At 58.7% G+C, this 26,073-nt stretch overlaps 2 protein-coding genes across 3 annotated transcripts; one reads left to right on the forward strand and one right to left on the reverse strand.

Moving 5' to 3' along the window:
- The first annotated feature begins 728 nt into the window (after window positions 1-728).
- COL18A1 (collagen type XVIII alpha 1 chain) lies at window positions 729-20,041 on the forward strand. Its single transcript, XM_066553650.1, is given in 42 exon segments — window positions 729-2,646; window positions 6,294-6,838; window positions 9,476-9,556; window positions 9,649-9,708; window positions 9,890-10,028; window positions 10,130-10,233; window positions 10,319-10,345; window positions 10,442-10,612; window positions 10,700-10,726; window positions 10,817-10,879; window positions 10,958-11,044; window positions 11,193-11,246; window positions 11,324-11,473; window positions 11,594-11,656; window positions 11,830-11,874; window positions 12,803-12,943; window positions 13,025-13,087; window positions 13,200-13,226; window positions 13,320-13,364; window positions 13,486-13,548; window positions 13,911-13,946; window positions 14,018-14,107; window positions 14,245-14,274; window positions 14,384-14,410; window positions 14,571-14,633; window positions 14,777-14,851; window positions 14,945-14,980; window positions 15,099-15,152; window positions 15,365-15,430; window positions 15,618-15,689; window positions 15,874-15,907; window positions 16,039-16,101; window positions 16,191-16,234; window positions 16,328-16,450; window positions 16,547-16,691; window positions 16,841-16,914; window positions 16,994-17,122; window positions 17,303-17,338; window positions 17,667-17,927; window positions 18,011-18,208; window positions 18,490-18,605; window positions 18,688-20,041. Coding segments are annotated over 42 exon segments (5,859 nt in total). The 3' UTR covers window positions 18,902-20,041.
- SLC19A1 (solute carrier family 19 member 1) lies at window positions 19,839-25,568 on the reverse strand. 2 transcript variants are annotated; one of them, XM_066553160.1, is made up of 6 exons: window positions 25,504-25,568; window positions 22,728-23,023; window positions 21,292-22,039; window positions 20,845-21,037; window positions 20,620-20,761; window positions 19,839-20,520 (listed from the first exon to the last, which is right to left on the reverse strand). In XM_066553160.1, exons 2-6 carry the CDS (start codon window positions 22,935-22,937, stop codon window positions 20,332-20,334), a joined length of 1,482 nt encoding a protein of 493 aa, XP_066409257.1. In that variant the 5' UTR covers window positions 22,938-23,023; window positions 25,504-25,568; the 3' UTR covers window positions 19,839-20,331. The 2 variants fall into 2 exon arrangements, with proteins under 2 accessions (XP_066409257.1, XP_066409259.1); XM_066553162.1 differs by having other exon boundaries at window positions 25,339-25,537.
- Window positions 25,569-26,073: the final 505 nt, after the last annotated feature.

Raw genomic sequence — 26,073 nt, forward strand, 5'->3', positions numbered from 1 at the left:
GGTGTGGGAGAGTGCCAGTACTGCCCATGAAAGATTTTCATCCCAAGCTCCAGGAAAACTTGTGATTGGGAAACTTGTGATTGCTCAGACCTGGCTTTGAGGCATTGCTGGCGCGTGATGCCTGGGGGGGCAGGAAAGCTGCAGTGCTCCCCTGGCCGTCCTGCGACAGCACCTGGGGGGTCCTGGCCCTGTAACCGAGCCGGGAAAGCGGCTTTAAACACTTGGCTTTGGGGACTTGATTTGTTTCCGGCTGGTGAAAATGTTGGAAATGTTTTCTGGTATTTGTTTCCCTCCTCGTTCAGTTTTGCTCTGAGATTATAACCTTTTCCCGAGGCCTGAAGTGGGGTGTCCCACCAAAGCTGGGCACACCATGAGGACCATGACAACCATGTCCATGCACGACCCCACCTTGTACAGCTCTGTATGCTGGTGATTTAACCAGAGCCATTGAGCAGGGAGAGACTATTTAGGATGTTCCGGGCAGGAAGGAGTTAAACATCTGGCAGCAGCTGCTGGGACAGGCAATAGGGTGGGTCTGAAGACTGGCTCAGCTGCCAGAGGTTTTGGGGGCTCAGGTGAGTCCCCAGGCAGGTGGCGGGGTCCCCGAGGGGCTGTGCCAGCAGCGGGAGGCTGGCGCTGGGGAGAGGAAGGCTTGGCAGGGCCGGCCACTCCTCCCCCTGCTCTGCTCCGGTTTGAAGGGTTGAGTGCCGGAGCTTGGGAGGAGAGTGATGTGAGTGCTCCGAGAGTCTGGCTTGGACAGAACTCCTGCCTCTTCCCTCCTTTCCTTCCTCCAGCCTCTCCACTCCGCTCTCGGGAGCAACGGAGCTTGTTTTCCCTTTCCGATGGCCCCACCTCGCTTGGGGTTTCTGCTCCTCTTAGCTTGCTGCTTCTCCTGCTCTGAAACACAGCTTCTGGACTGGGTTTGGGACAGCACGAAGACCACAGGAAGCCCAGAACTACCCAGTGAGAAAATCCCAGAGTCGGAGCTGCCAACCTCAGCGGTGGCTCCGGCTCCCAGCCCGTCCCCAGGGATGTGGGGTGGCAAAGTGGCAGGAAATGTCACCACCCCATGGCAGCAGGAGCCAGATCCTGCTACAGCAGTACCTGTGAGTGAGGGAGCCGCAGCCAAAACCACGGAGCCCACGACGTGGCCGAGCATCGCTCCTCTCCACAGCATGTCACCTGCCCCAGGACAGCAGGTGGCCAGCAGCCCCACTGACGACCCCCAGCTCCTGGGGACAGGGACCCACAAGGACCCCCAGCTCCTGGGGTCAGGCATCACTGAGGACCTGCAGCTCTTGTGGTCAGGAACCACCGAGGACCTGCAGTTCCTGGAGACAGGAACCACTGAGAACTTGCTACTCCTGAGAATGAGGACCACTGAAGACCCCCAGTTCCTGGGGTCAGTGACCCCCAAGGATCCACAGCTCTTGGGGACAGGGACTACTGAGGACCTGAAGCTGCTGGGGTCAGGGACCACTGAGAACCCACAGCTCCTGAGGATGGGAACCACCAAGGACCCCCAGCTCCTGGGATCAGGGACTACTGAGGACCGGCAGCTGCTGGGGTTGGGCACCACTGAGGACCCACAGCTCCTGGGGATGATGAGCACCACAGACCTGCAGCTCCTGGTGGCAGGGCACACCAAGGACCCACAGCCTTTGGGGACAGGGACCACTGAGGACCCACAGCCCTTGGGGACAGGGACTACTGAGGACCCACAGCCCTTGGGGACAGGGATTTCTGAAGACCCAGAGTTCCCAGGCATGAGGACCACTGAGAATCTGCAGCTCCTGGTGGTGAGGAACACTGAGCTCCTGAGGACAGTGACCACCAAGAACCCAGAGTTCCAAGGGAACACTGAGAACCCACAGCTCCTGAGGACAGTGACCCCTGAAGACCCAGAGTTCCTGGGGATGGGAACTCCTACAATGGAGTCACAGGTGTCCTTGCAGAGACCAGCAGGTCTCCAGCCAGGTAGTGCCCCTTTTCCTTTCTCAGCAGGTGACAGTACCCGTGAGCAGGCGGTGTCTTTCCAGGACCCCTTGGCACAACCTCCCCATTACTTCCCCGCAGCATCACGCAACCCAGGGCTGGCTCTGGCCAGCAGGAGCAGGAGCCAGAGCCCCCCTTGGCCTGACCAGAGGGTGGATAAGGGTGTGGATTCTCCTACTGCCGATAACTCTGTCCCTCTGGAGTTTGATTTACTAAGCGCTACCATGCAGCTCTACAGGAGTGACGGCGTGGGGCTCACATCCTTCTTTCCAGGACTGATGCCAGTGGCCAGCCGTTGCCAGCCCATCCCGACCCACCTGCCCTTCTGCAGCGTGCTGGGCACCACCCATGTCCGACTGCCAAATTACCTTCAGCATGGCAGTGAGGAGGAAATTCGGGCGGCTTTGCATGAGTGGGAGGGGCTGCTTGAGTCGCGGTGCCATCGCTACCTGGAGTGGTTCCTCTGCTTGCTGCTGCTCCCCGGCTGTAGCCCCTCGGTCCCCATAACCCCCCCGCCGTGCCAGGGCTTCTGCGAGGCCGTCAGAGACCTGTGTTGGACTCCCTTGGCCGGCAGGCACCTGCCTCTGCCTTGCGATGCTCTCCCTGAGGAGGATGAAGGGGTTTCTTGTGTCTTTATTAATGCTTCTGCAGGTAACGTGGCTGGGCAATGTCCCTGTGTTGTGTCTCCCCTGCCCAGACTCCCCTAGGCTCCCCTGCCCAGACTCCACTGCCTGCTCCCCTGCCCAGCATCCCCAGGGGGATGCTTCTGCCTTGTGCCCATGGAATGCTGCCGAATCCAAAATCACTTTCTATCCAGCCTTGGCTTTTCCAAGCCGAACCAGTGAGTTTTGGGTCCCTTCACAGGACCAAGCATCAGTCCCGGTGAATCACATCCACCCAGCACAGGGGGTACTCCCCATGCGCATTGTGCTGGCATTTAGGGCCAGTTTCCAGGTGCCACAGGGCTTTGGGGTGTCCTGGCTGGGATCAGAGCACTTGGAGAGCTGGCAGCTCCCTGCAGGTGCAGGGCAAGGACACAGACCCTGTGGCCATCTAGCCACAGCACCGTGTTGGCGAGGAGGAGGTTTCAAGGTGACCCTCAGCCATGCCCACATGCTCCCCTCTCCTGGAGCAGCCCTTTGGGGTTAATGATTCACTCGATGGCGGCTAATGTTTGATCCCTGCTGCTTGGAAAAGAGGGAGAGGTTACTTCACTCCCAGCTTCATCATTTGGTGGCTGTGACCTTTTAGGGACCCAGACAGGGCAGGGGGTGAGAGAAGGGAGTGGGGAGGGGGGTGACTGGTGCTTGGAGAAATGCAGTTGGGATGAAAGCTGGAGCTCCCCCTGCCAAAGCCTCTGAATGAGGCTGTGTTCCCGTGCCGACCCCTGTGCCCTTGGGGGATGGCCGGGAGATGCCAAGGAGGAATGCTGAGACTGGGGGCTGGCAAACCAGGGTCGAGGACAGGGTCCCCTCGGTGTCAAAGAGGCTCTGTTTGCAGGGGGATGCACTGGGATCATGGGGATGCTTGCAGAGGAGGTGCATTCCTATCTGGGACTGCACTGTGGTTGCTTGGATGGGCAGTGTCAGGAATGAGTGGGGAATGTGGGGGCTGTGGTGCACCCCATGGAGTGACTTGATGTGCTGCTGTGTGCTGGGGATCCCCTGAATCCCACACTGGCAGCCTGGGCTCAGGTCAGCCAGGAAGGCCATGGCAGCGTGGGAAGGTGGCTTGGAGCATCCTGGGGACATTTCCAATGGCAGATTCACTGTGTCCAGGGACATCCCCACAGCCATCCCGTGCTAGCACCAAACTCACTGTGGTCCCCATCAACTCTCCATGTTCTCTGGTGCATCCCCAGTTTGCCACAGGGATGATGGACTGTGATGTTTGGGTTCTGGATGCCCTTTGGAAAAAGCAGGTGTGGCCTGAAAGCTCTGGGAATGAGAAGGGCCACTTGGCTTTTGTAGGGGAGCAGATATTTGAAGGGGTCTCCCCTTACCCCTCTTGCTCCCCAGTCCCCATCCAGCTTCTGTCACACAGGAAAAAAGTTCATTTGCTTTGGGAAGTGCTAGCACCCAGCTCCCACCCCGGACTCGGACTTGGGGGCGAGTGGCATGTTTGAGGAGGAGGGAGACTCCAGAGCCGGCTGCAGCTCCAAAGGGAGAATGGTTAGCAAATTGCCTTGCTAACAAAAGCCTCTTTCAGCGTGTCCCGTCATCCTGAGCTCTGGGGGGGACACAGTGACTTGTCTGGCTGCAGGAATTGCAGCACTGGCTCTTACACCCCGTGTAGACCCCTGGGAGGAAGCTCTGGTTTCCTTTTTCCTTAAAGCTGCCATTAATTTTACTTCCTCCAACCCCAGATAAACGCAGTCCCTGCATCCTGGCATTTGCAGTTGGAATGAGTTTGTGAGGTACTGAGCATGGGGTGACTCAAGGATGGGTGACAGGCTAAGGGTCTGGGGGAGCCCCACTCACTGACCTGATCAGGTTTGGTGTAGGGCTGTGCACATCTGGGTGTGAAAGGGTGCTGGACTCCAGGATCCAGAGGTTCTCTTCTCAGCAGACTGGGGATGCCCCATGGGGAAGCCTGATCCCAGTGCAAGGCACATGAAGGGGCTAGAACTGGTGGAAAGACTGGGAAGGAGATTTTCTCCCAGTGAGGTGTTCAGTTTTGGGGTGCCAAGGTTGGGAGGGACTGGGGGCTTGGGGAGCAGGGTGGACACAGAGCAGTTTCAGAGACAGAGTTTCAGAGGATCAGTGTGTCTGGCTCTGACAGAGCAAAAGTTTGCCCCCACCTTTAGTTGGTGGCAGTTCTTATGTGCCCACTGCTGGGTCTCTGTCATGGGTCTGTTGCTGGCATTGGGGCTTGGCAGTAGGGGAGCCTGGGAATGTTCCATGTCTCAGGCTTTGGAAGAGGCACCCAGGTTTTCATCACCATCCCAAGAGATGTGTTTTCCTTTTGGGCTGGGCAAAGCTGAGCTGATTCTTTTTCTTTTTTCTTTTTCTTTTTCTTTTTCTTTTTCTTTTTCTTTTTCTTTTTCTTTTTCTTTTTCTTTTTCTTTTTCTTTTTCTTTTTCTTTTTCTTTTTCTTTTTCTTTTTCTTTTTCTTTTTCTTTTTCTTTTTCTTTTTCTTTTTTTCTTCTTTTTTTCTTTTTTTTAAAGAGCTTTGGAGGAAAATGCCTGGCTTCAGAGTTGGGTGGAAGTTCCTGGCTGATCCTCCTGGGTTCAGCCCAGGTTACCTCTGGATACACCTCTGATTTCCTGCACTCCCCATTGCTCACGTAAAAATCAGCGATGGAACTGGGGACACTGAATTGTGTCAGCTCCTGCTCCTGGCTCGGGATGGGGCCAAAACTCAACGCTGAGCATCCATTCCCAGTGCAGATCCTTCAGCAGTTTCAGAGCCAGGGTGGTTGGGTTTCCTCCCTCTCAGGAAAGGAGAGGTTAAAAAGCCTCTCCTTTGGAGCTGGCACTGGCCCCAAGCAGTTGACATAGGAGAAGAGGAATCCAGCACCCGGTGTGTGGGCGATGAGGATGTGCTGGCTGCCAGAACAACGGGAGCTGGCGGACACAGCGCTGGCTCACCCTCACCAGATGTTCAGCTGTGCTGGGTAGGAGAGACTCTCTCCAGCAGAACTTCCCCAATTCCCTAATTTTCAATAGGGGTTGGGAAAGGAGGCGACCTCCAAATTGAGAGCATCTGGGAAGCTGAGCTGGCTTGAGCTGCATTCCCAGGGTGTTGCGAGGGGATGGCTCTGAATAATTCCCAGCTGGGGTGACTGTTGGATCTTGTACTGGGATGATGCAAGGGGTTACTGTGGTCCCAGAATGACTATGGATGCAACACACTGCCCCAGGGCTCCATGGTGGTTCAGCATCCTCATGCTCCAGCAGCATCTCCCTAGCATGGGCAAGACCCCTTTGGTTTTATCCCATCTCAGGGAATCTGAGCAACCTGGTCTAGTGGATTGTGTCCTTGCTCATGGCAGGGGGATTGAAATGAGATGGTCTTTAAGGTCCCTTCCCACCCAAGTCATACTATGATTCTGTGATGTCCCAGCTGTGGTTGGAGGGCCAGCGGCTGGGAATGGGGAGCATTTTGGGAGATGTATCTGAATGATGTAGTGGGAGCAGCTGAAGGTCACTGTCTCGGCCAACACACAAATCTTGGGGCTGGTGAGTGGAGGGAGACACTGAAGGACAGTGTATTTGGGAGGCACGGGCAGGGGTGTCCTTGCTGAGTGGCCATCCTTGGCTGGAACTGAGACTATCCCCTGTCCTTCCTCCTTGCAGAGAGCCTGAGTGCTGAGATCAGCCTGCTGGAGCTGATTGGGGACCCGCCAACGGAGGAGATCCACAGAATTTATGGCCCCGACAACAACCCTGGCTACGTCTTTGGTCCCAATGCCAACACGGGCCAGGTGGCCCGGTACCACCTGCCGAGCCCGTTCTACCGAGACTTCTCGCTGCTGTTCCACATCCAGCCCACCACGCCCCGGGCCGGTGTGCTCTTTGCCGTCACGGACTCCTCGCAGAGCATCATCTATGTGGGCGTCAAGCTCTCAGAGCTGCGCGCGGGCCAGCAGCAGATCATCTTCTACTACACGGAGCCGGGCTCGCCCAGCTCCTACCCGGCCGCCACCTTCACTGTGCCCACCCTGCTCAACCAGTGGACGCGCTTCGCCATCAGCGTGGAGGAGGAGGAAGTTGTCCTCTACCTGGACTGTGAGGAGCACGAGCGTGTCCGCTTTGAGCGCTCCCCAGATGAGATGGAGTTGGAAGAGGGCTCTGGGCTCTTTGTTGCTCAGGCTGGAGGGGCTGACCCAGATAAATACCAGGTAAGAGCTTGGGTCACCCCAAGGAGTATCTCCCAAAAGCCTGGAGACGTGATACTGCCCATGCCCAGAAGACAACCAGCTCCATGTGTGTCCCTGGCAAAGGGAACACGTGACATGGAGGTGGCTTGAGATGCCACTGCTTTACTGTCTTGGGGCTCACCAAGGCAAAGCTCTCAAGCTGGGCTGGCAGGAGGACATGGGGTTGCCATGCAGCTCCCACCATTGCCTTTTCCCAGCAAACACATGGAGCCTCTTCAGTTGTTCCCATTCCTAAAAATACCCAGCTCCTTTGGTGGAGAAGCTGGTTTGTCTGGGAAAATGTCTCCCTTACATGGAAAAAATGCTTGGGCTAGAGGATATCTTTGCTGGCTGATGTTGGGCGGTATCTGCAGGAAGAATTTGGAGGGTGAGGAAGGATGTGATAGCTCAGCCAGTGCTTTGAGCAGGACTTGTGTTCCAGATAAGGGTTGTGGAAAGTGTGGGGAAAATGCCCAGCTGACATGGAAATTCCCTGCAGGACTTGAGGAGAGGAATGTTCAGGTTTATCCTGGGCTGAGCAGGATTTGCCCAGCAACAAAGGCTCTGCTGAGGGGAGCAATGTTTTTCCTGTGGAGTTCTGCAAAGCACGTTTCTGAGCTTAAACATCATCCTGACTGTACTGCCACATTCCCCCCTGGAATGGCTTTGGGCAGGGAAAGCTCCCCCAGGAAGGGGTTAATCATGGATGGGCTACAAACTGGTTTGCACTGGGATTCCGATTGCTCCCTTGAAGAGCAACTCTTCTCTTGAAGAGCAATTTCTTTGCTCTTGAACATGCGGGGAGGGCCAGGTCATGGCTGTGGAGGAGCTCCTCTCCCCAGCTTGAGGGGTTTGGCACCATATGGAAGGCACAGCAACAGCCTGGAGCAGAGCAGACCCTTTTAGCAGGTGATGCTCCCAGGCTTGCCAACCCCTTATCCCACTGCCCGCCCCCGGTTTTCCCATGGGGAATAGCTGGCCTAGGAGGGAAGGAGGCCTTGGCTGGGCGAGAGGGGAGCGGCATCTGACTGCCTCGTGGTGTTCCTATCACTGTCCAGCCAGCCCTGCCTCCTGTTATCTGGAACTAATGGGGCATCAAGTGGTTTAAAGCCTGGCCCTGGGTCAAGCCTCAGGATGAACTTGCTGGGAGGCAGCTGGAGGAGTGTCCTGGCACCTCTGCTCCTTCCTGAATTGCCTTTGTGGCTGTGGCAGGAAACCTGGAGGGGCAAAGCCTGCAGGTGATGCAGAAGCCCCTGGGACAGCAGCTCTCACAGGGGCAAATGGGGTCTCAGCTAGGGCCTGGCAGGAGGATTCGTTTGCAGCTGGAAGTGGCACTTGGGAACATGGTTTAGTGGGGGACCTGGCAGCGCTAGGTTAATTGTTGGACTCAATGGTCCTAGAGGGCTTTTCCAGCCTTAATGATTCCATGATTCTATGGATTTACTATAAGATCTTTGGTGCTGCTGCTCTCTTTATCAGAGCAAAGAGGCTGCAAAGGTCCCCTATCACCATCTGTTGTGGGACTGCCTCGCTTCAGGGCTTAGAAGTGGCTTTTTTGCAATGCCTTTGGAAAGCCCCAGCTTTCAACCTTGCAGCCACTGCCCAGCACCACCAGCATGGCTGGACGAGCCATGTGCCAGAGCTGGCATCACATGGGCTTAGCAGAGGTAGCAGCCAGGACCCGGCCAGACACCCAGCAGAGCTTTTACAGGGATCTTTTGGCTGTGCTCCTTGTTTTTCCTCTGCTGAGGGCTCCCTGGCCACAGCTGACTGCCCTGCCCCACGCAAGGACAGCTGGCAGGTTCTGCAGCCCACGTGTTGTATTTCCTGGGATAATCTGCACTTCCTTACTATTTATTTGTGTTTTGCAAGCACCGTGTGCATCCAGGCCACTTGTTTATACAAGAAACCACCACAAATCCCTTCCTAAGGATGCTGCCTCCAGCCAAACCTCTGTAGCATCCGGGACTCAGCAGGAGAGGTGGTGCGGGTCCCAGTCTGAACCCCACAGCTCCCACTGCAAGTGGGATCACCCAGCACATCCCAGAGCCCAGCCTGAGTCCTGGCTGCAGGATGGGGCACAGGGATGCTGTCGGGATGGGAGTCTGCCAAGCTGGGATGCTGCCCATCTGTCTGATCTCAGTGGGGAGGAGCAGGGGACCATGCTGGGAAGTGAACTCTGAGAGAGAAGATACCTCCCCCTTGGTGTCTCTTCTTTGGGCAAGACAACAAAAATAATATTAGAGCTGGCCTGAAAGTACAGGGCACCACGTCCAGACAAGGAAATGTGATGGACTTAGGAAAATAGGGATCAGGGCAGTCGCAGTTCAGCTAGGCTGATTGTGACATAATACTAATGAATTATAAGTAGATTAAGTTATATAATAAATATATTATAAATACATAGTTTATATATAATTAAAAAATTATATCATTTCCTCTCACAAGCAAATGCCCCCAGCTGGGTGGTGAACTTTTCCACCTGCTTGCAGTGTGCACAGCAGATCTCATCCATCCTTTTTCTCCCACATGAGGATGTGGTGGCTGAGTGGCACAGCAGGTCACATCACAGCTGGGTGGCTTGTCCATGTCCCCCACCCATGCGCGGTCTCCTTGCAGGGGGTCATTGCAGATTTGAAGCTCCGAGGGGACCCTCGGGCGGCTGAGCGCCAGTGTGAGGAAGAGGAGGATGACACAGAGGTGAGCACTGGCGGCATGACCAGGGAGGGCTCAGGGGTGCCCCCACCATGCTCCCAGCTCAGCTCTCACCCCTTCTCCATGGGCAAATGCAGGTCTCTGGGGATTTTGGCAGCGGGATGGAAGGTGGACAGCAGCCCTCAGGCAAGGTCGAGGTGAGTTGCTGCCGGCAGGTGTAGCACTCAGGGCAGGACCCTAAAATTCTCATGATGCGGAGAGCTGAGTGCCTTGCATGGCTGAGGTCATGGGATGGTTGATAATATCCCAGCACCTGTCCATTATGGGAAGGCACTGGGAGGTGAAGGGTGTCATGGTGTCCCCTCGTTGTTGGTGCAGGGTGTCCCAGGGCTGCTGGATGCTGTCCCCGTGACCTCCCCCCCCGTGGCGGGGGGCAGTGGCCCGAGGAGTGGCGGGGGGTCCCCGCAGCAAGCCGAGAGGACCAGAGCAGAGGAGACACTGCGGGTCTCCACGGGAGGTAATTCCAGCGGCTTTCCTCTTCCCCAGGGTGCACAGGTGAGGACATGGTGGTGGTGTGGCCATCCTCAGCCCCAACTGGGTCCTTTTCCTTTTCCACAGGCACCGGTCAGAAAGGCGAAAAGGGAGAGAAGGGGGAACGTGGCTTGAAAGGAGACTCAGGGACCAATGGCATTGTAGGGCCAGGCAGTGTCAAGGGTCAAAAGGTGGGTGAGAGTTGATCCCTAGGGGCTCGAGGGTGCTGGTGACGCTTGTGTTTGACACACATTTCTTTCTATTTCTGATCTTCAGGGGGAGAAAGGAGACCTGGGTGTCAAGGTGAGCATCACTGTGGGAGCTGGCACAGAGCCATGCCCTGCCCAGGCTGCCAGCTCAGAGACCTGCCACCCTTTCCCATCTCCCTCCCCTCCCTAGGGCAGTGCTGGATTTGGCTACCCTGGCTCTAAAGGCCAAAAAGGAGAACCAGGTGACCCTGGACTCCCCGGGACCCTCTCTCAGCATGCCAATGGCTCGGTGGTGGAGCAGGTCACTGGCCCTCCAGGGACACCAGGGAAGGATGGAGCCCCTGGCAGGGATGGCGAGCCTGTGAGTCAATTCCCCCCACACAGGGTGTGCCTGTCCCCCTACTCTACCCACCTACACACTGACCTGTCCCCTCTCTGCCATCCCTAGGGAGATCCTGGCGAGGACGGCAAACCCGTAAGTGGGGTGGAGGGGGTGGCAGGGTGATGGGGGATGGCCACCCCCTTGCCTTGCCACCTGCTGACCCCCCACTGCTCCCCTTTGCAGGGTGAAATGGGGCCCCCAGGATTCCCTGGGATGCCAGGGGAGCCAGGCCTGAAGGGGGAGAAGGTGAGTGCCAGTGTTGCCCCCCTTCCTCTCATCCCAGCTCAGCTGCACCCCCAAACCACACTCTCTCCTCTGTGCTAGGGTGACCCAGGTGTGGGGCCAAGGGGACCCCCTGGACCACCTGGCCCTCCGGGACCACCGGGACCCTCCTCCAAGAATGACAAGCTGGTGGGTGCCCCCTGGGACACAGGGATTTGAGGGATGGGGGGGGGGGGGGGTCCATCAAGCCACACAGGTGCAGAGTGATCCCACCAGCCCCTGGGCGAGCCCCAGTGCCACCAGGTGCCCTGACATCCCCCTTGTGCTTCTCTCCCAGACCTTCATCGACATGGAGGGCTCTGGCTTCGGTGGTGACCTGGAGAGCCTGCGGGTGAGTGGGGCTGAGTGCCTGTCTTGCCAGCTGGGGGGGGGGACACCCTCAGCCATGGCCCCCCATGTCTCTTCTAGGGTCCACGAGGGCCACCTGGTCCCCCAGGGCCACCTGGCGTGCCTGGTTTGCCAGGGGAGCCAGGAAGGTTTGGGATGAACCGCACAGACCTGCTGGGACCGCCTGGGCTGCCAGGCAGGGACGGGACCCCTGGGCCCCCGGGGCCAGTGGTAGGTCTGTGGGTTGGCCAAGGAGACCCAGCCAGGGCCACTCTGTGGCGGTGGGGGGCTTGGTGCCCACCAGCCCTACAGGGTTTTCCTGTGCTGGAACCAACTCCTGGGATCTTACAGGGTCCTCGGGGTCCTCCAGGAAGAGATGGGGAGGATGGGCAGCCGGGGCCCAAAGGAGAGCAGGTGAGTGGCAGGTTGGCCCTGTCCCATGTGCCCCAAGAGCGTGTCACAGCTGTCCCACAGGCAGCACTGGCACATCTCTGGGAGGCCCCAGTTCCTGGGCTGGGGAGCACCATTCTGCTTCTGCCTGGGGCTGGGCAGCTTCTCCACACCCTCTTCTCCCTCCTCCTTCCCAGGGCGATATGGGTGACCTTGGCCTCCCTGGCCTACCAGGACCCAAGGTACTGTGCCTGGGGTGGAATTTTTGGGTTCTCCGTTGCAGACTGGAGGCAGGGATGTTGCCTGGGGGAGCCATCTTGCACAGGAATGGGGATAGGGGTGCTGCTATTTGTGTTCCTCCCAGATCAGGGCCATATCTCAAAGGTGCATGGAGCTGCTGACCCCACAAAGGATGCTCACTGGGCTCCTGCCACCCTGCCTTGGCTTTGCTCCAGGCACTGCCACATCAGGAAGTGGGCAGGAAAACCAAGTAGGGGTGTTTCAAGACACAGAGGAGACTTTGCTTGGCAGATGCCCACACCCCACTGGAAAACACCCCATCTTCTGTGCATTACTCTCTCCTGCCTGCTTGCTCCAGCTTCTTTCCACCCTGCATCCCCAAAAGTGGAAGTAAAGGCTTGCCGGGATGGGAGCCCCTTAGAGTTGGGATGCTGCCCCTTGTGATCACCATCCACTACAGCCTGAACTGGAGGCAAAACCCTCAAAAATTAAGGTTTCGTAACCTTAATTCTAACTTTCTGCACTTCTGCAGCACCCAGAGGGCAGATGGGGTGGCAGCGTGTGTAAGGTCCGAGCCTGTTGCTTCCAGAGCCATTGCAATCCCTGGAATGCCTGTGAGCATTCCTTTATGGCACTGAGCTCTGCTGCAGCAGTGGAGCCAGCCCCACATGCAAAGACATTCCCATTTTATGATTTTAGACGAGCCTCTGGTGGCCACTGTGGACATTACAAGGGGAGCTGGTGGGATGAAGGGTGCCCAAGCTGGGCAATGCCCCCTCCCACAAAGCCCCTAGAGAGGGGAACATCAGGGAGATCCTCTATATCCTGTCCCAGAGGGGATTTGTGAGGGGATGCTCTGCCTCCTGCTTGCAGGCTCCAGGCAGTGACCACTGTCACCTTCCATCTGTGCCCTTTTTGTCTCCTTTGCAGGGCAACAAAGGAGAAACGGGACCAGCAGGGCCCCCAGGAGAAATGGGCTTAGCCGGCCTTCCCGGGCCCATCGGACCCCGAGGGCGGCCAGGGCCCCCCGGCCCTCCAGGACCACCGGGGCCAGGCTACGAGGCTGGCTTTGTGAGTGGTCACTGCAGGGATGGGATGGGATGAGCTGGAGCCGGAGACAGACACAGCTCAGTCCCTTCTCCCTGCATTTAGGGTGACATGGAGGGCTCGGGGCTGTCATTCACCCCTGGACCACCTGGGCCTGAAGGACCACAGGTAGGGCCATTCCTGCCCTTTCCCTCCTCTCCATCCTGGGCTCCCTAGGGAATTCCCAGCCATCATGTCCCCTGCCATCACCCAGTGCTCATGGTCCCCTTGTTGCTTGCAGGGCGTGCCAGGACTACCGGGGCTGAAGGTGAGGAACCCTTACAACATGCTCTTGGCTCTATCCATGTGGGATGCCTGCAGGCAGCCTGTAGGGATGCCTCTGACACCTCTTTCCTTGCAGGGAGAGGTCGGCAGCCCCGGACAGCCTGGCTTGCCGGGACCAAAGGTAGGAGCACTGGGAGATTGGGATGGCTTTGTGCCAGCACCTGGGTGTGCAGGGCAGTGGGCAGGACCGCTGTGCTCTGTGACCTGGGGCTGCATCCTGCCCTTTCCTGCTCCCATTGCAGGGAGATGCTGGCATGCCTGGCATGGATGGCCGCCCTGGCCTGGAGGGCTTCCCTGGACCACAGGTAGGAGCTTCAGCCCCCCCAGCTCCAGAAGACCCACCCCCCCCCCCCACCTCCAGGCAGGGCGCCTTTGATTGCAGCAGCTCCATCCCCAGCAGCCAAAATTCCCCCTCCCTGCTGTGGGACCTGGTTCACCACATGTCAGGGGTGCCCACACCCCCTAGGATCCTGTCCTCCCCCACCTTGTCACCACACTGGCCACCACCTCCACCCAAAATCACTGCAGCTTGGCTCATTGCCTGGAGCTGGAGGCAGAGGTGGGGTTGCCTGTAGTATTTTTTGAGCCAGAGGTGGGAGGGGGTCTGCACTGGTGAGACACAGTCCCTCTCCATTTGGTGCTCACTCCCTCCTGCTCCTCTTTCCAGGGACCCAAAGGTGACAAAGGCAGTACCGGTGAGAAGGTAGGTGCCACCAGGCTGGGGACGGGGGACCAGCCACTGGTGGCCCTAGGCTGATGGCTTGTGTTTTCCAGGGAGAGCGAGGCCAGGATGGAGTGGGGCTGCCTGGCCCCCCTGGCCCACCTGGTCCCCCTGGACAGGTCATCAGTGTCTCTGGTGAAGATGTAAGTGGTGGCACCTGGCTTCAGCATAGGGCAGGGGAAGGGGTATTCCAGCAGCCATCATGAGGGAGACCTCACCAGCAGCTCTGACCCTCGGAGCCAAGATCAGGGGAAAAACCTCATTTTGTCTCTTTTTGCAGAAGTCCTTGGTGGCTTTTCCTGGTCCAGAGGTAGGTGCCCTCCTGCCACCTGTGCCCACCCCTGAGCAGTGCCAGGAGGGCAGCCTGTTTTTGGAAAGATGGGGTTTGCTCTTAGGAGTATCTCTGCTTCTCTCTGCAGGGCAGACCAGGCCACGCTGGCTTCCCGGTGAGTTGGTGACACATCTGGGGACCACGGGGTGGCCCTGGTGACAGCTGTGGTCGCCAGTCCTGCTGTGCTTTGCTGCAGAGTGGTGGTGATGGAGGGAGAGTTTGGAGCCTGCCTTTGCTGAGTTGGGAATGACATGGACTCTGTGTCCTTTCTGCAGGGCCCGGTGGGACCGAAAGGAGACCAGGGGTCAACTGGTCCCCAGGGTGCCCCAGGGTTGAAGGTAATTGCTCCAGGCCACCTGCACCCCATTGAGTGGTCACATTCCTGGTCCCCCATTCCACCTGGCCATCAGGTGACACCAGCTCTGTCATGGGAGGGAGCCTGGTCCCTGCGTGTCCCCTCCCACCCCCTCTTCTCTTGCAGGGGGAGAAGGGGGAGCCCGGCGTCATCATCAGCCCTGATGGGACTGTGGTCACTGCCAAGATGAAAGGAGAAAAGGTGGGTTCCTGGCAGGAATGGGGGGGGACATCCCCCTGGGACAGTGCCAGGTGGTCCCAGTGGTGATGCCCTGTCCCTCTCTATTATTTGCAGGGGGAGCCAGGGCTGCAGGGCCCAATGGGACCATCGGTAAGTCACCATCACCATCCCCTTCCTTGTGTCCCATGGGGAGGGATGGAGATGATCCTAGGCAGAGGGGATGCCTCTATACTGAGCATCTCTCACCCTCATCTTCTTTCCCTTCCAGGGTCCCCCAGGACGAGCAGGGATGAAGGGAGAGATTGGCTTTCCGGGCAGACCCGTAAGACCTGCTCCCGGTTTGTTTGTGTCCATCTCCTCCACCGCGCCCCCCTCTGCGTTTGCACGTCCTGCACCCACTGAGCCCCACACCCTGCTGTGTCCCTGAGGGATGGGGCAGTGCTGGGGTGTCGGAGGTGACTCTGGAGCACCAGATGTGACACCAGGGGCTGGCAGGGGAACGGGGACAAGGCTCATTGCGCTGCTCATCCACAGGGACGTCCTGGCATGAACGGGCTGAAGGGCGAGAAGGGTGACCCTGCAGACGTGCTGAGCTTGCGGGTGAGCACTGCTGTGACCTCCCAGCTGCTGGCCCTGCAGGGCGGGGCACACACCCTGAGGGTATCCCCAAGGACCCCAATCCCTTAGGCAAAGGGCATGTCTCCTTCTCTCAGGGGTTGGTTGTCCCCCTCCCTGGTGGGGACTGTCAGCTTTGCAGGACTTTGACAAATCTTCTCAACCCCCACAGGGTCCCCCAGGCCCCCCAGGACCCCCTGGGCCCCCTGGGCCACCTGGCAGCATAGTCTACAACAATGGCAATGTGAGTATCACCATGGTCACCATGCTGGTGACTGGGCCCCCAATGTCCCCTGCCTGCCTGGAGGAAACAGAGAATGCTCTGGTGACATCCTGGCTGGAGCTGGCATGTGGGACTGTCACCAGCATTAGGGGGGGTCCCCAGGGATGCTGCTGTCTCTGCAGCCACTTCCTTTGCATCTCCACAGACTTTCAGTGACTCCAGCCACCCAGCGTTCCCTAGTAAGTGGGTGTCCCTCTCCCCGCCCCCTCTGGGAATTTTGGGGAACCTTGGCAAAGCAGGGCTGGGGAGGAACCCCCTCCCATCCCTTATAGCTGCAACTCTGAGATGGCATCTCTGCTGCTCCCCACAGGTTTCCACCAGTTCTCAGGACAAAAGGGAGAGAAAGGTGATACCGGACCCCCAGGACCACCAGGTAGATAACTGGTCCCTGCTGTCAGAGGCAGGCAGGGGATGGCTCATGCCCATCCTGGCTCCTCTCCCCTCCTCTCCCTCTCTCCACAGGCCAGTTCCCCTATGACGTGAGTCACTTTGGTACCAGCCTGCGGGTAAGCCCTTTGCACACTGGCAGCTGGAACCCAGCATCACTTGGGGTGCCAGTGCATCCCAGTTGCTCACCCTAAGACTGTGCCATCCCACAGGGTGACAAGGGGGATGCAGGTCCCAAGGGTGAGAAGGGCGAGCCAGGCAGCACCCCACTCTACAGTCCTGGAGTCTCTGGACTTCCAGGGCCTCCAGGGCCCCAGGGATACCCCGGGCTGCCAGTGAGTACCAGATAGGGTGGAGAGTGAAGGGGGGCACAGCGGGACGTGGCATCCCTGGAGGCTTTGCTCCAACAGATTTTCTCTCACACTGCCTAGGGTCCCAAGGGGGACAGTATTGTTGGGCCACCAGGGCCTCCAGGACCTCAGGGTCCCCCTGGTATCGGATACGAGGGGCGGCAGGGCCCCCCTGGCCCTCCTGGTCCACCCGGGCCACCCTCCTTCCCAGGTCCCCACAGACAAGGTACCTGCTCTACTGCATTCCACCCTGCACCCCCACATCCCTCCCTGCCCCCCCCAGCATTCCTGATTGTATCCCATGCATCCCTCCTTGCAGCTCTGCATTCCTCCTCATGCTGTACCTCTCTCCATCTCACCCTCCTTCCCCCACAGCTGTCAGCATCCCTGGACCCCCGGGACCACCAGGACCCCCTGGACCACCAGGCACTAGTGGGATATCCTTGGGGGTGAGTCAGGGCTCTGGGCAGGCGTTGCCCATGGTGCAGGCAGCCGATCCCTGAGCCCTGCCCCGGGCTGTGCCCACAGCTCCAGGCCATGCCCACGTACCAGGCGATGCTGAGTGCCGCGCACGAGCTGCCCGAGGGCGGCCTCGTCTTCCTGACGGACCGGCAGGAACTCTACGTCCGCCTCCGCGGGGGCTTCCGCAGGGTGCTGGTGAGTGCGGGGGCAGAGGGGCACCCCTGCCGGGGCTGCACTGCCCGGCTTGAGGGGAGCGTGGACAGCACCATCCCGGGGGCTCGGTGGTGACTCTTGGTGATGTTTGGGGTCCCCCCACCCGTGCGCGAGGAAGAGGAGAGGGGGGTGGCTGGGATCTGATGTGCCATGCCCTTGCAGCTGGAGGAGCACAACCTGATCCCCAGTTCGGCTCTGGTGAGTCCTCTATTTCCCATGCACATCCTCATTCCTATCTTTCCGATTCCCATCCCTATCCTCCATCCTCATCTATCCTCATCCCATCCACAACCAGCTCTATCCATCATCAATCAACTTCATCTCATTCCCCATTCATCCCCAACCATATCAATCCCCATTCCCAACCATCTCCATTCCCAGTGCCATATCCATCCAACCCCAACCATCTCCATGCCCATCTTCATCCAACCACAACCATCTCCATCCATCCCCGACATTCTCCATCTCCATCCCCATCCCCACCTGGGGCACCACGCCCCTCCTCATACTCTGTCCCCCTCCCCAGGACAACGAGGTGTACGACAAGCCGCCCACCCTCCACTACGCTGGCCCCCAGCCCCGCGGGCCCCTGCACCCGCTCCGCAACCACGTCCCCTCGGCCACCGCCCATCCCTGGCGTGGGGACGAGGTGGTGGCCAACCAGCACCGCCTGCCCGAGCAGCCCCTGCTCCACCACCAGCACGAGCTCATCAATGGGTACTACATCCACCGCCGGCCAGACCCCGCCCCTGTGGCCGCCCATGTGCACCAGGACTTCCAGCCTGCCGTGAGTGCCACATGCCGGCTGAGGGGAGCTGATGATGGTGGCCAAAGCTGTGTCCCTCAAGCCCTGTTGTCCCCTCTTGGCAGCTTCACCTGGTGGCTCTGAACACCCCGCTGAGTGGTGGCATGCGTGGTATCCGGGGCGCCGATTTCCAGTGCTTCCAGCAAGCCCGACAGGTTGGGCTGGCTGGCACCTTCCGTGCCTTCCTGTCCTCGCGCCTGCAGGATCTCTACAGCATCGTGCGCAGGGCCGACCGCGCCGCCGTCCCCATTGTCAACCTCCGGGTATGCACGTCCCATCCCCTTCTCAACACTGTCTGAGCTCTCATGGATCACAGAATAGGATCACATAGTCATTATGGTTGGGAAAGATCTCTTTAAAATCAGCAAGTCCAGCTATTAACCCAGCACCGCCAAGGTCTGGGATGCAGAGCATAGCAAAGCTGCCATCCATCATGAAGCATCCCCTTCCCAGAGGCTGCTGCAGCTTGGAGCTTCTGGGCTGCTCTTGGGGTGCAGGCAGTGCTAAACCCCCTCCTCCTCCATTTTCCCACCCTTCCCGCTAGGATGAAGTGCTCTTCAATAACTGGGAAGCCCTTTTCACGGGCAGCGGGGCCCCACTGAGAACCAGCGCCCGCATCCTCTCCTTTGATGGCCGGGATGTCCTGCGGGATGCGGGATGGTGAGTGCAGGACCAAGTGATGGGGAATTGGGGTTTGGAGCACGGTGGGGCAGCAGCAGCCCCCCACCTTTCACCCTTCCAGGCCACAGAAGAGTGTCTGGCATGGCTCAGATGCCAAGGGTCGGCGCCTGCCTGAGAGCTACTGCGAAACATGGCGGACAGAGGAGCGTGCAGTCACTGGCCAGGCTTCCTCCTTGGCCTCTGGAAAACTGCTGGAGCAGGTGGCCAGCAGCTGCCAGCAAGCCTTCATTGTCCTCTGCATCGAGAACAGCTTCATGACCGCCACCAAAAAGTGATACCTGCCCCGGCACCCCTGAGTACCCCCATGTCCCTGGGGAGGGTTGGGCAAGCCTGCACCCCAGCACCCCTCAGCCCCCTCCACGCGCCCACTCTTGCCCTGCAGGGTTTCCTTCTCCTGCAGACCTGAAGCCAAAGAGTATTGACATGGCCCCTGCCCTGGGTTGGCAGGGGCTCAGGTCCCACCTGGGGCAGGGCAGCCATGGGCTGGTGGCCTTCCTCCTCCTCCTCCTCTTCTAACTCCTAATATTTAACCACTTCAGCTTGTTCCCCTCCCTGCTTGGTTGCTGTTTTTGGGATGGCTGGGTGGGAGGATGCTCGGCAGGGAGTTTTCAGTGCTGCCATGTGGGCTGTTCCCCGCAAAAGCCTGTGGGGCCTCTCTCACCCCAGCCCCCCAGCCCCACGCTGTCCTCACCAGGAGCTTGGGGTTGGAACCAAATCCCTGCTGCTGAGGCCACAGGGTCTTCTCCAGCCAAGACACCAGCATCCCACCCAAGGGATTGTCCTGTGCTGATGCTGGGGCCCTCCCAGATGGTCTCCATCCTCCCCAGGTAAGGACCATCCCATCATCATTCTCACCTCCACCTCCCAGCCAGCAGAGCTCTGGTGGGGGTCTGGTCTCCCCCATCCCATCCACACACCCTGGGGACCCCCGGCTGTGCCCCCACAGCCCAGGTACAGCCCCAGCCAGCCTAGTTACTGGGGTGACAGGGTGGCCCCAAGGCGTGGCCAGTTGTGCTCCTGGCACGTGTTTCTCTCTGTGCGTGCGTGTTGAGCACGTGTGGTACCGAGGCCAGGCACTGCCATCCCCCCCTCCCCGTGCCACCTTTGCTGGGCTTGAATGGCAAAGGCACAGCAAAGCTGGTTGGAATTTGTGGGGGCAAATCCAAGGTGCTAAAAAAAAAACCAAAAAAAAAAGAAAAGAAAAAAGAGAAATTTGTAACTAGCTTTTTTGTTATTCTATGGAAATTATTACCATAAAAGCTGTGCAAGTCACACGGTTTCTATTTCTTACAGTCTACTGTATTTTGTGTAATTAATGCAATTTAAAGTGTGTGGATCTTTATATTTTTTTTGTCATCAGTTGTGTCCTATAAACCATTTTCTAAAGGCACTGAATAAAGAAACATTCTCTTGTAGCCTGGCTCTGTGCCATGATGGGGATGAGCGGGATGGGGTCCCCATCCATACCCCATGTGTGTGTGACACACGGCAGGGGCACCATGGGAATCTTGCCCCCTCTCTGTGTGTGGGGACTGGGAAGGGGCACAGCCCTGTCCTCACAGAGCAGAAAACATGTCCCAGTGGTTACATCCTTGACAGAACAGCAGCCAGGACCAGCAGTGGGACAGGACACCAAGCACACGGTGGCGATGACAATGCTCACTTGGGGAGCCAACAGCCAGCCACAGCGTCGTGGTACCAGCACTCAGGCTTGTATGGTGCCCACCTCTGGGCTTTTCTCCTGTGCTGGAATTTCCACTGGGAGCTGGCATGGCTTCTTGGCCAGGGCCAGCTCCACTGGCTGCCTGCGGTGGCTGTGCTGGACACCCACTCCGATGGCTGCCAGCAGGTAGACCACGGCCAGCAGGGTGAAGTAGCCAAAATACACATAAAACTGCAAAAGAGGAGAGAGGGGAGAACAGCACTTGGAGCCCTCCCTTCATCCCGCACCATTCAGGGACCACCTCCATCCTAGGTGCGACCCCACCCCTACCTGGGGATGCACAGATAAGCCTAAGCCCCTCTTGTCAGCCACGATGATGGTGATGACAGTCTTCAGCACTGTGGCGAAGAAAGTGTTGACCCCGAAGACCAGAGCACAGAGCTCTTTGGAGAGGGAGGTAGCAATCTGGAAACTGGGAAAAATGGGAGCACTGGTGAACCCCTGGCATCAACCCAGCTGCCAGGGTGGGAGTGGGTCCCCAGGAGCACCACGCACATGGCAATGGGCACCAGGAACTGGTGGGAGCCACGGAAGAGGATGTAGGCAGCATAGCACAGCCAGATGTTGGTGGTGGAGTTCATAAGGAGGAGCAATCCTGCCTGGAATGCCGTAACCACTCCAATCACCAGCTCTGACCACAGCTTCCAGCGGATCTTCACGTAGCCAGCAGCGAAGGAGGCGACAGCTCCTGAGGAGGAATGAAGGATGCTGTGAACAGCTCAAGGATCCCCTGCCCTACTTAGGCTGGGACCCAGCCCAGTAACCATCCCATCATCCCCAATGCCAAACCACCAAAAATACCATAAGGACCACCATTCCCAAGGGGTGCAGCAGGACAGCAGTGACCCCCCGCCTCTCTGGTGTCCCCAGCCATTCCCACAGGATGCAGCAGGATGTGAGTGTCCCCCCACACTCCCAGTGTCCCGATCCCAGGTGAGTTACCCAGCAGAGTGGAGGCAGCATCCACGCCTCCATTGTACACCCGGCGGTTGTCTGTGGTAGGAGAGATCTCGTTCCAGAGGATGTGAGCATAGTACAGCATCAGGTAGTACCCAGCCGAGTTAAAGACCCACCACAGGGACCAGAGGCGGAGCTGGGGCTGCCGGGCCAGTGCTCCCAGCTCCTGCAGCATCCGGCAAAGCACCATGTCCCGCCAGCCCCGTGTCCCCCTCCTGCTGTCCCCCCCAGCCATCCTGTCCAGCTCGGTGGGCACAGCGGCGTCATCAGCCCCCCCGGGCCGATTGAAGAAGAGGCTGCGCCGGGGCCGCTCAAGGAAGAGGGTGAGGATGAGGCCGAAGCTGACAAAGCCCAAGGAGACGTAGTTAAGGGTGAGGAAGGGGACACCACCCAAGGTGACGCAGAGCTGGCCCAACACGGAGCTGGTGAAAACCCCCAGGAGCACAGCAGAGCGGGAATAACTGGCCATCCGCTGGTAGCGGGATGGGGCGACCAGGGAGAAGATGTAGGAAGAGTAGGCAATGCGGGCAGCCATGGTGATGCCGTAGAAGAACTCCATCAGCTGCATGGCCAGGACGGAAGTGCCCAGCACCAGCAGCAGCCAGATGGAGATGTAGCTCAGGCTCTGCAGCACTAGCACGGGCTTGTAGCGCAGGTAGTCTGTCAGCAGGAAGATGGGCACCAGCACGGCCATGTAGGAGTAGGACAGCACCGGTGTGATCGCATTGGTCACCTGCCATGAGGGCAAGGAGGGGCTAAGCGCTGGGCACATCCCTGGCAATGCCCCCCAACCTGCAAATGGTATGGGCACTGGCTGCTGACCCCCATGGCAGCACCTCCTCAGGGAGGACTGTGACAAGCAGCATGCTCAGCTGGGGGTCTGGCTGAGCCTTGGCCCCTTCCCATGCCGGGAATGCAGCATTCCCACAGCGCAGCAGCCAGCTGGGATTGAGGCCAGCATCCCTTGGTTGGGAGATGATGACATTGTGGCCCCTCCTTGTGTAACCCCATCACTGCCAGTGGCCTAGCAGTGCACTGTGCCATCATGGAAAAGTCTCCCCAGTGGGATGGGGCATGACTTCTCCCAGCCCAGCACCCTCCAACAGGCTGCTAAGGTGGGCAGGGGTCACACACTGCCCCCAAAATCAGTTGCTAGCCTGGGCACGAGGTTTTATGCCAGGGCAAGTTGAGCCTGGGACTCAGGGGATAGGGTGACCTCACAGCCAAGTGAGACAAGGCCCCACAACACACCACCTTCCCTGCCCAGAAAGCACCACTGAGTCACCACATGCTGCCATGCCCAGGACACAACACCCCTGTGCACCCCAGAAGCACTGAGGGATGCTCTGTACAGCCCCAGGATGGTGACCATGGCCATAAAGGGGGACACCAGGGTGGGGGACCAGATGCCCACAGCTCACCTCTGCCTTTGTGAAGTTCTTGGTCCCCAGCAGATAGGGAGTGATGAAGCTCTCCCCGGGCCGGATCTGTGTCATGAAGCCATAGAAGCAGAGGTAGCAGACTTGTAGCTTCCAGCGCTGGTCCGGCACCATCTCCGGCGCCGGCTTTTTGGTGCCATCATTCTTAGGCATGGCTCTGCAGCAGGACAGCAGCATTATCCTGGGAGCCATTAGCTACACAGGCTCTGCTGGACCACACAGCCCCTCTCTGTCCACAGGCGCTCTCGGACGCATGGAAAACCAGGGCGCTGCAGTTTCTGTGGAAAAAGCAGCATTTGGCACAGGCTCAAAATTCCTCAAGAATCGCAAGGCAAATAAATACCACTACCTTCTCCCCAGGAGATGTTCTGGGAAGAAGAAAAGCAGCCATGCATCTTGCTGTGCAGAAGCGGGGGGGAGGGGGGTCATTTTGGGCAGCATTCGTACATCACGTGCATCCGGAGCCTGGATGCACAGAGCATCTGGATCCACAGTGGGGCATCCTCAGCTCCCACCACCTCCTCTTCCTCCCCTTTAAGACTCAGTGGGGTTTTGCTGCTTCTTGGAGCAACACTTCCTCTGAGCTGCAGAGGTAGAGGGATGCAGACGCCCTGCACCGGGAATGCTCTGGAGGGGATGGCACAAGAATGTGCTGGCTGTGGAAATGAGTTAATGTGCACCCCGGGCATGGGGCCACCCGTGTTACTCAGTAGCGGGATGGCTGGCAGGACTTTAGCTGAGCCACCGGCAAACGGCTGTCGCTTGGCTCATCCCAGGGGGACACAATCCCCAGCTTGTGCAAAATGAGGAAATGCAAAATGCCACGAGATTCATGGTCCAGAGAAGGATTAAAAGCTCAGATGCTGAGGTTTGGCTGCTGGAAAGCTGGCAGTGCCAGGAGACCCGATTAGCAGTCATGGGATGAGGGCAGGGACAGGAGAAGGCCTGGACTAATGTCCTCCCAGCACTCCCCACTCCCACAAGAAGTGACCTAGGTGACTTTTCATGCCACGTGATTCCTCGTATTCCAACACACGCCACAGGAGCAAGGTTTAGAAACCTGATTACCCAGATAACCATAGAACAACTAATCATGGTCATTAAAAAGTAAGTTCATGGTCCTAGTCTGTGTCCCACTGCATCCTGCATGGTGAAATTGGGGGATAATCCCCTCCCTGCTGCCAGATAATGCAGGATAAACAGGGACATGAGCCAGCACCAGTGGCGGCAGAGGAAGCTGGTGGTGACCTAAACCTACAGGACGCCAAGTGTCCATTTGCCCCAGTGAGGATACACCGCTCCAGTAGCATTCCCATGGGATTTCAGCACTGGTGCCTGAGTGTCACCAAAACATTCGTGTGCCAGAGCTCACGGCTGGGGCAGCCCCTAAACAGATCCCTGGGGATCAAAGAGGCGCTCACTCACTCGCTGCCCAGCGAGCCTGTCCGGCACTGGCTGGAGCACTGGCCCCTGCAGTGGCAGGAAGGAAAAGGAGCAAGGAGCAAGGGCTAACCCCCGGCAAACACCCAGCCCAGCACCGTGCCGGGGCCACTGCCAGCTGCGAGTTCCTGGACTCTGCTCCATCACTTTCTTGTCCCCAGGTTGGGCTGTAGATGTCACCTGCAGCAGCTGCTTGCCGCCACGTGCACCACAACTCCTGTGGGGTGTTTGCCACCCTCTGCTCCCCATTCCTGCCCTGTCCATCCAGGAGGGATATATACATGGATCCCTGGCCCACAGAAAACCATCCACACTAAATCCAGGACACAGCTCCATGAAGCTGCTCCATTCCCAGGAGCACTGGCTCCTAACTCCCAGCATGCGTGTCCCCACACACTAAGGGACTCCAGAGCAGAACCCACCTAGCTGCACCCTACCCCCCTTGTCCAGAACATCCATGGAGCTACTTTGCTCGAGATGAGTGGGCATGAGTACCTGGTGCAAGCCAGGGAGTGGAGGGAAGAAGAAAAGGGAGAAGAGAGAGGGAGGGAGAGGGAGCAGAGCCGGTCGGTTATCACCGTGTGAACCTGTTTATCACCGAGTTATCTGGGTGTGACCTTGACATGGATCACTGTCACGCCACACACCGCTGTCAGCCCGGGGCCAGAGCTGACACGGGCGGCAGAGCCACCCGTGGTCCAGAGGGGAGAGCCCTGGGAGTGGGCGCGATGCCCTCCGCCCAGCGTGCCGGTGGCATACAACTGACACTGCCAAGGCGCCACGTCTTATGTGCGGAGCTGCCACGCCGAATGGGGCGCGTGAATCCCTGGAGTACCTTCCCTAAAACAAGGGCTGGGAAGCTCCGGAAAATGCACCCTCGCCCACCGTACGAGCACCTCTCTGCTTCCCACCGCCCAGCACCAAGGGATAGGCGCTGCGGGGTGGTGCGGGGTGTACTTGGCAGAGGAGAGTGTTGGCGGTACGCGGCACCTGCTCACCCTGAAACAACGGCGGGGGAAACAACAGAGCGGGGGGAAACAACACAGCACCCGGCACACATCCCCAGCACCCGGGGGAAACAACACTGCCGGCATCCCAGGACCGCACCAGGCATGGCACCGCGCCGGCGGCACCCGCACCCCGCACCCCGTACCTGCTGGGCGGCGGGCATGGGCACTGCGGGCCGAGGCCAGGCGGGATCCGGAGCTCCCCGCTGCCACCCGAGCCCGATCGGCGGCGAGCCCGGGACAGAGACAGCAGGAGGAGGAGGAGGAGGAGGAGGAGGAGGAGGAGGAGGAGGAGGAGAATGTAGGAATACCTCGGGAAATGTAGTTGCTCTCCAGGTGCGGGGCAACGTGGGGACTACAAACCCCACAGTGCAGCGGGAGGGAGGAAGGGGAGGAGGAGGAACAGGAAAAGCCCGGCCACGCCGGAACAGAGCTGTTCCGGCGCCTGTGTCCCGTATAGGGACAAATCCCCCTCCGAAAGCGTCGGCTGGGCGTGAAGGACCCCCTTGTCCACTGCCCTCAGCCGGGGTCCGCTCCTTGCACATCTGCCGTGGCCTCTGGGCTGCGGGCCCTGGGGAACGCTGCCCCCGCCTTGCCTCCCTCCGCTGATTTGTGATACCCATGGCTGCTTGGATTTATTTCTGCACCCCGTTTGTTTCCTGGGGGTGGATTTGTTCCAGTCTACGCAGTTGTGCCGTATCCCAGAGGGTCCCGAACAGTTCCCCGCTGTGCTCCAAGCAGAGCTTCCGAAACTTCTCATCCCCTCACCCAGCTTGGCAGCAACCCCCGAGAGTTGCTTATGGGGTGAGTCCGGCCTTCAGGACCTGGAGGGTCTGTAGCATGGTCGTGCACTTCTTCCGGAGGGAAGAGCATCCCTAGAG

Source organism: Molothrus aeneus, chromosome 7 (genome assembly GCF_037042795.1).
Source record: "Molothrus aeneus isolate 106 chromosome 7, BPBGC_Maene_1.0, whole genome shotgun sequence".
Taxonomy (NCBI): Eukaryota; Metazoa; Chordata; class Aves; order Passeriformes; family Icteridae; genus Molothrus; species Molothrus aeneus.

Coding starts and splice junctions, on each gene's coding strand:
- SLC19A1 (XM_066553160.1), bottom strand. CDS start 22,937: ATGGCTCCCAGGATAATGCTGCTGTCCTGCTGCAGAGCCATGCCTAAG. Junction 22,040..22,727: donor AGAACTTCACAAAGGCAGAG/GTGAGCTGTGGG, acceptor CCCTCATGGCAG/GTGACCAATGCGATCACACC. Junction 21,038..21,291: donor TGCTGCCTCCACTCTGCTGG/GTAACTCACCTG, acceptor ATTCCTCCTCAG/GAGCTGTCGCCTCCTTCGCT.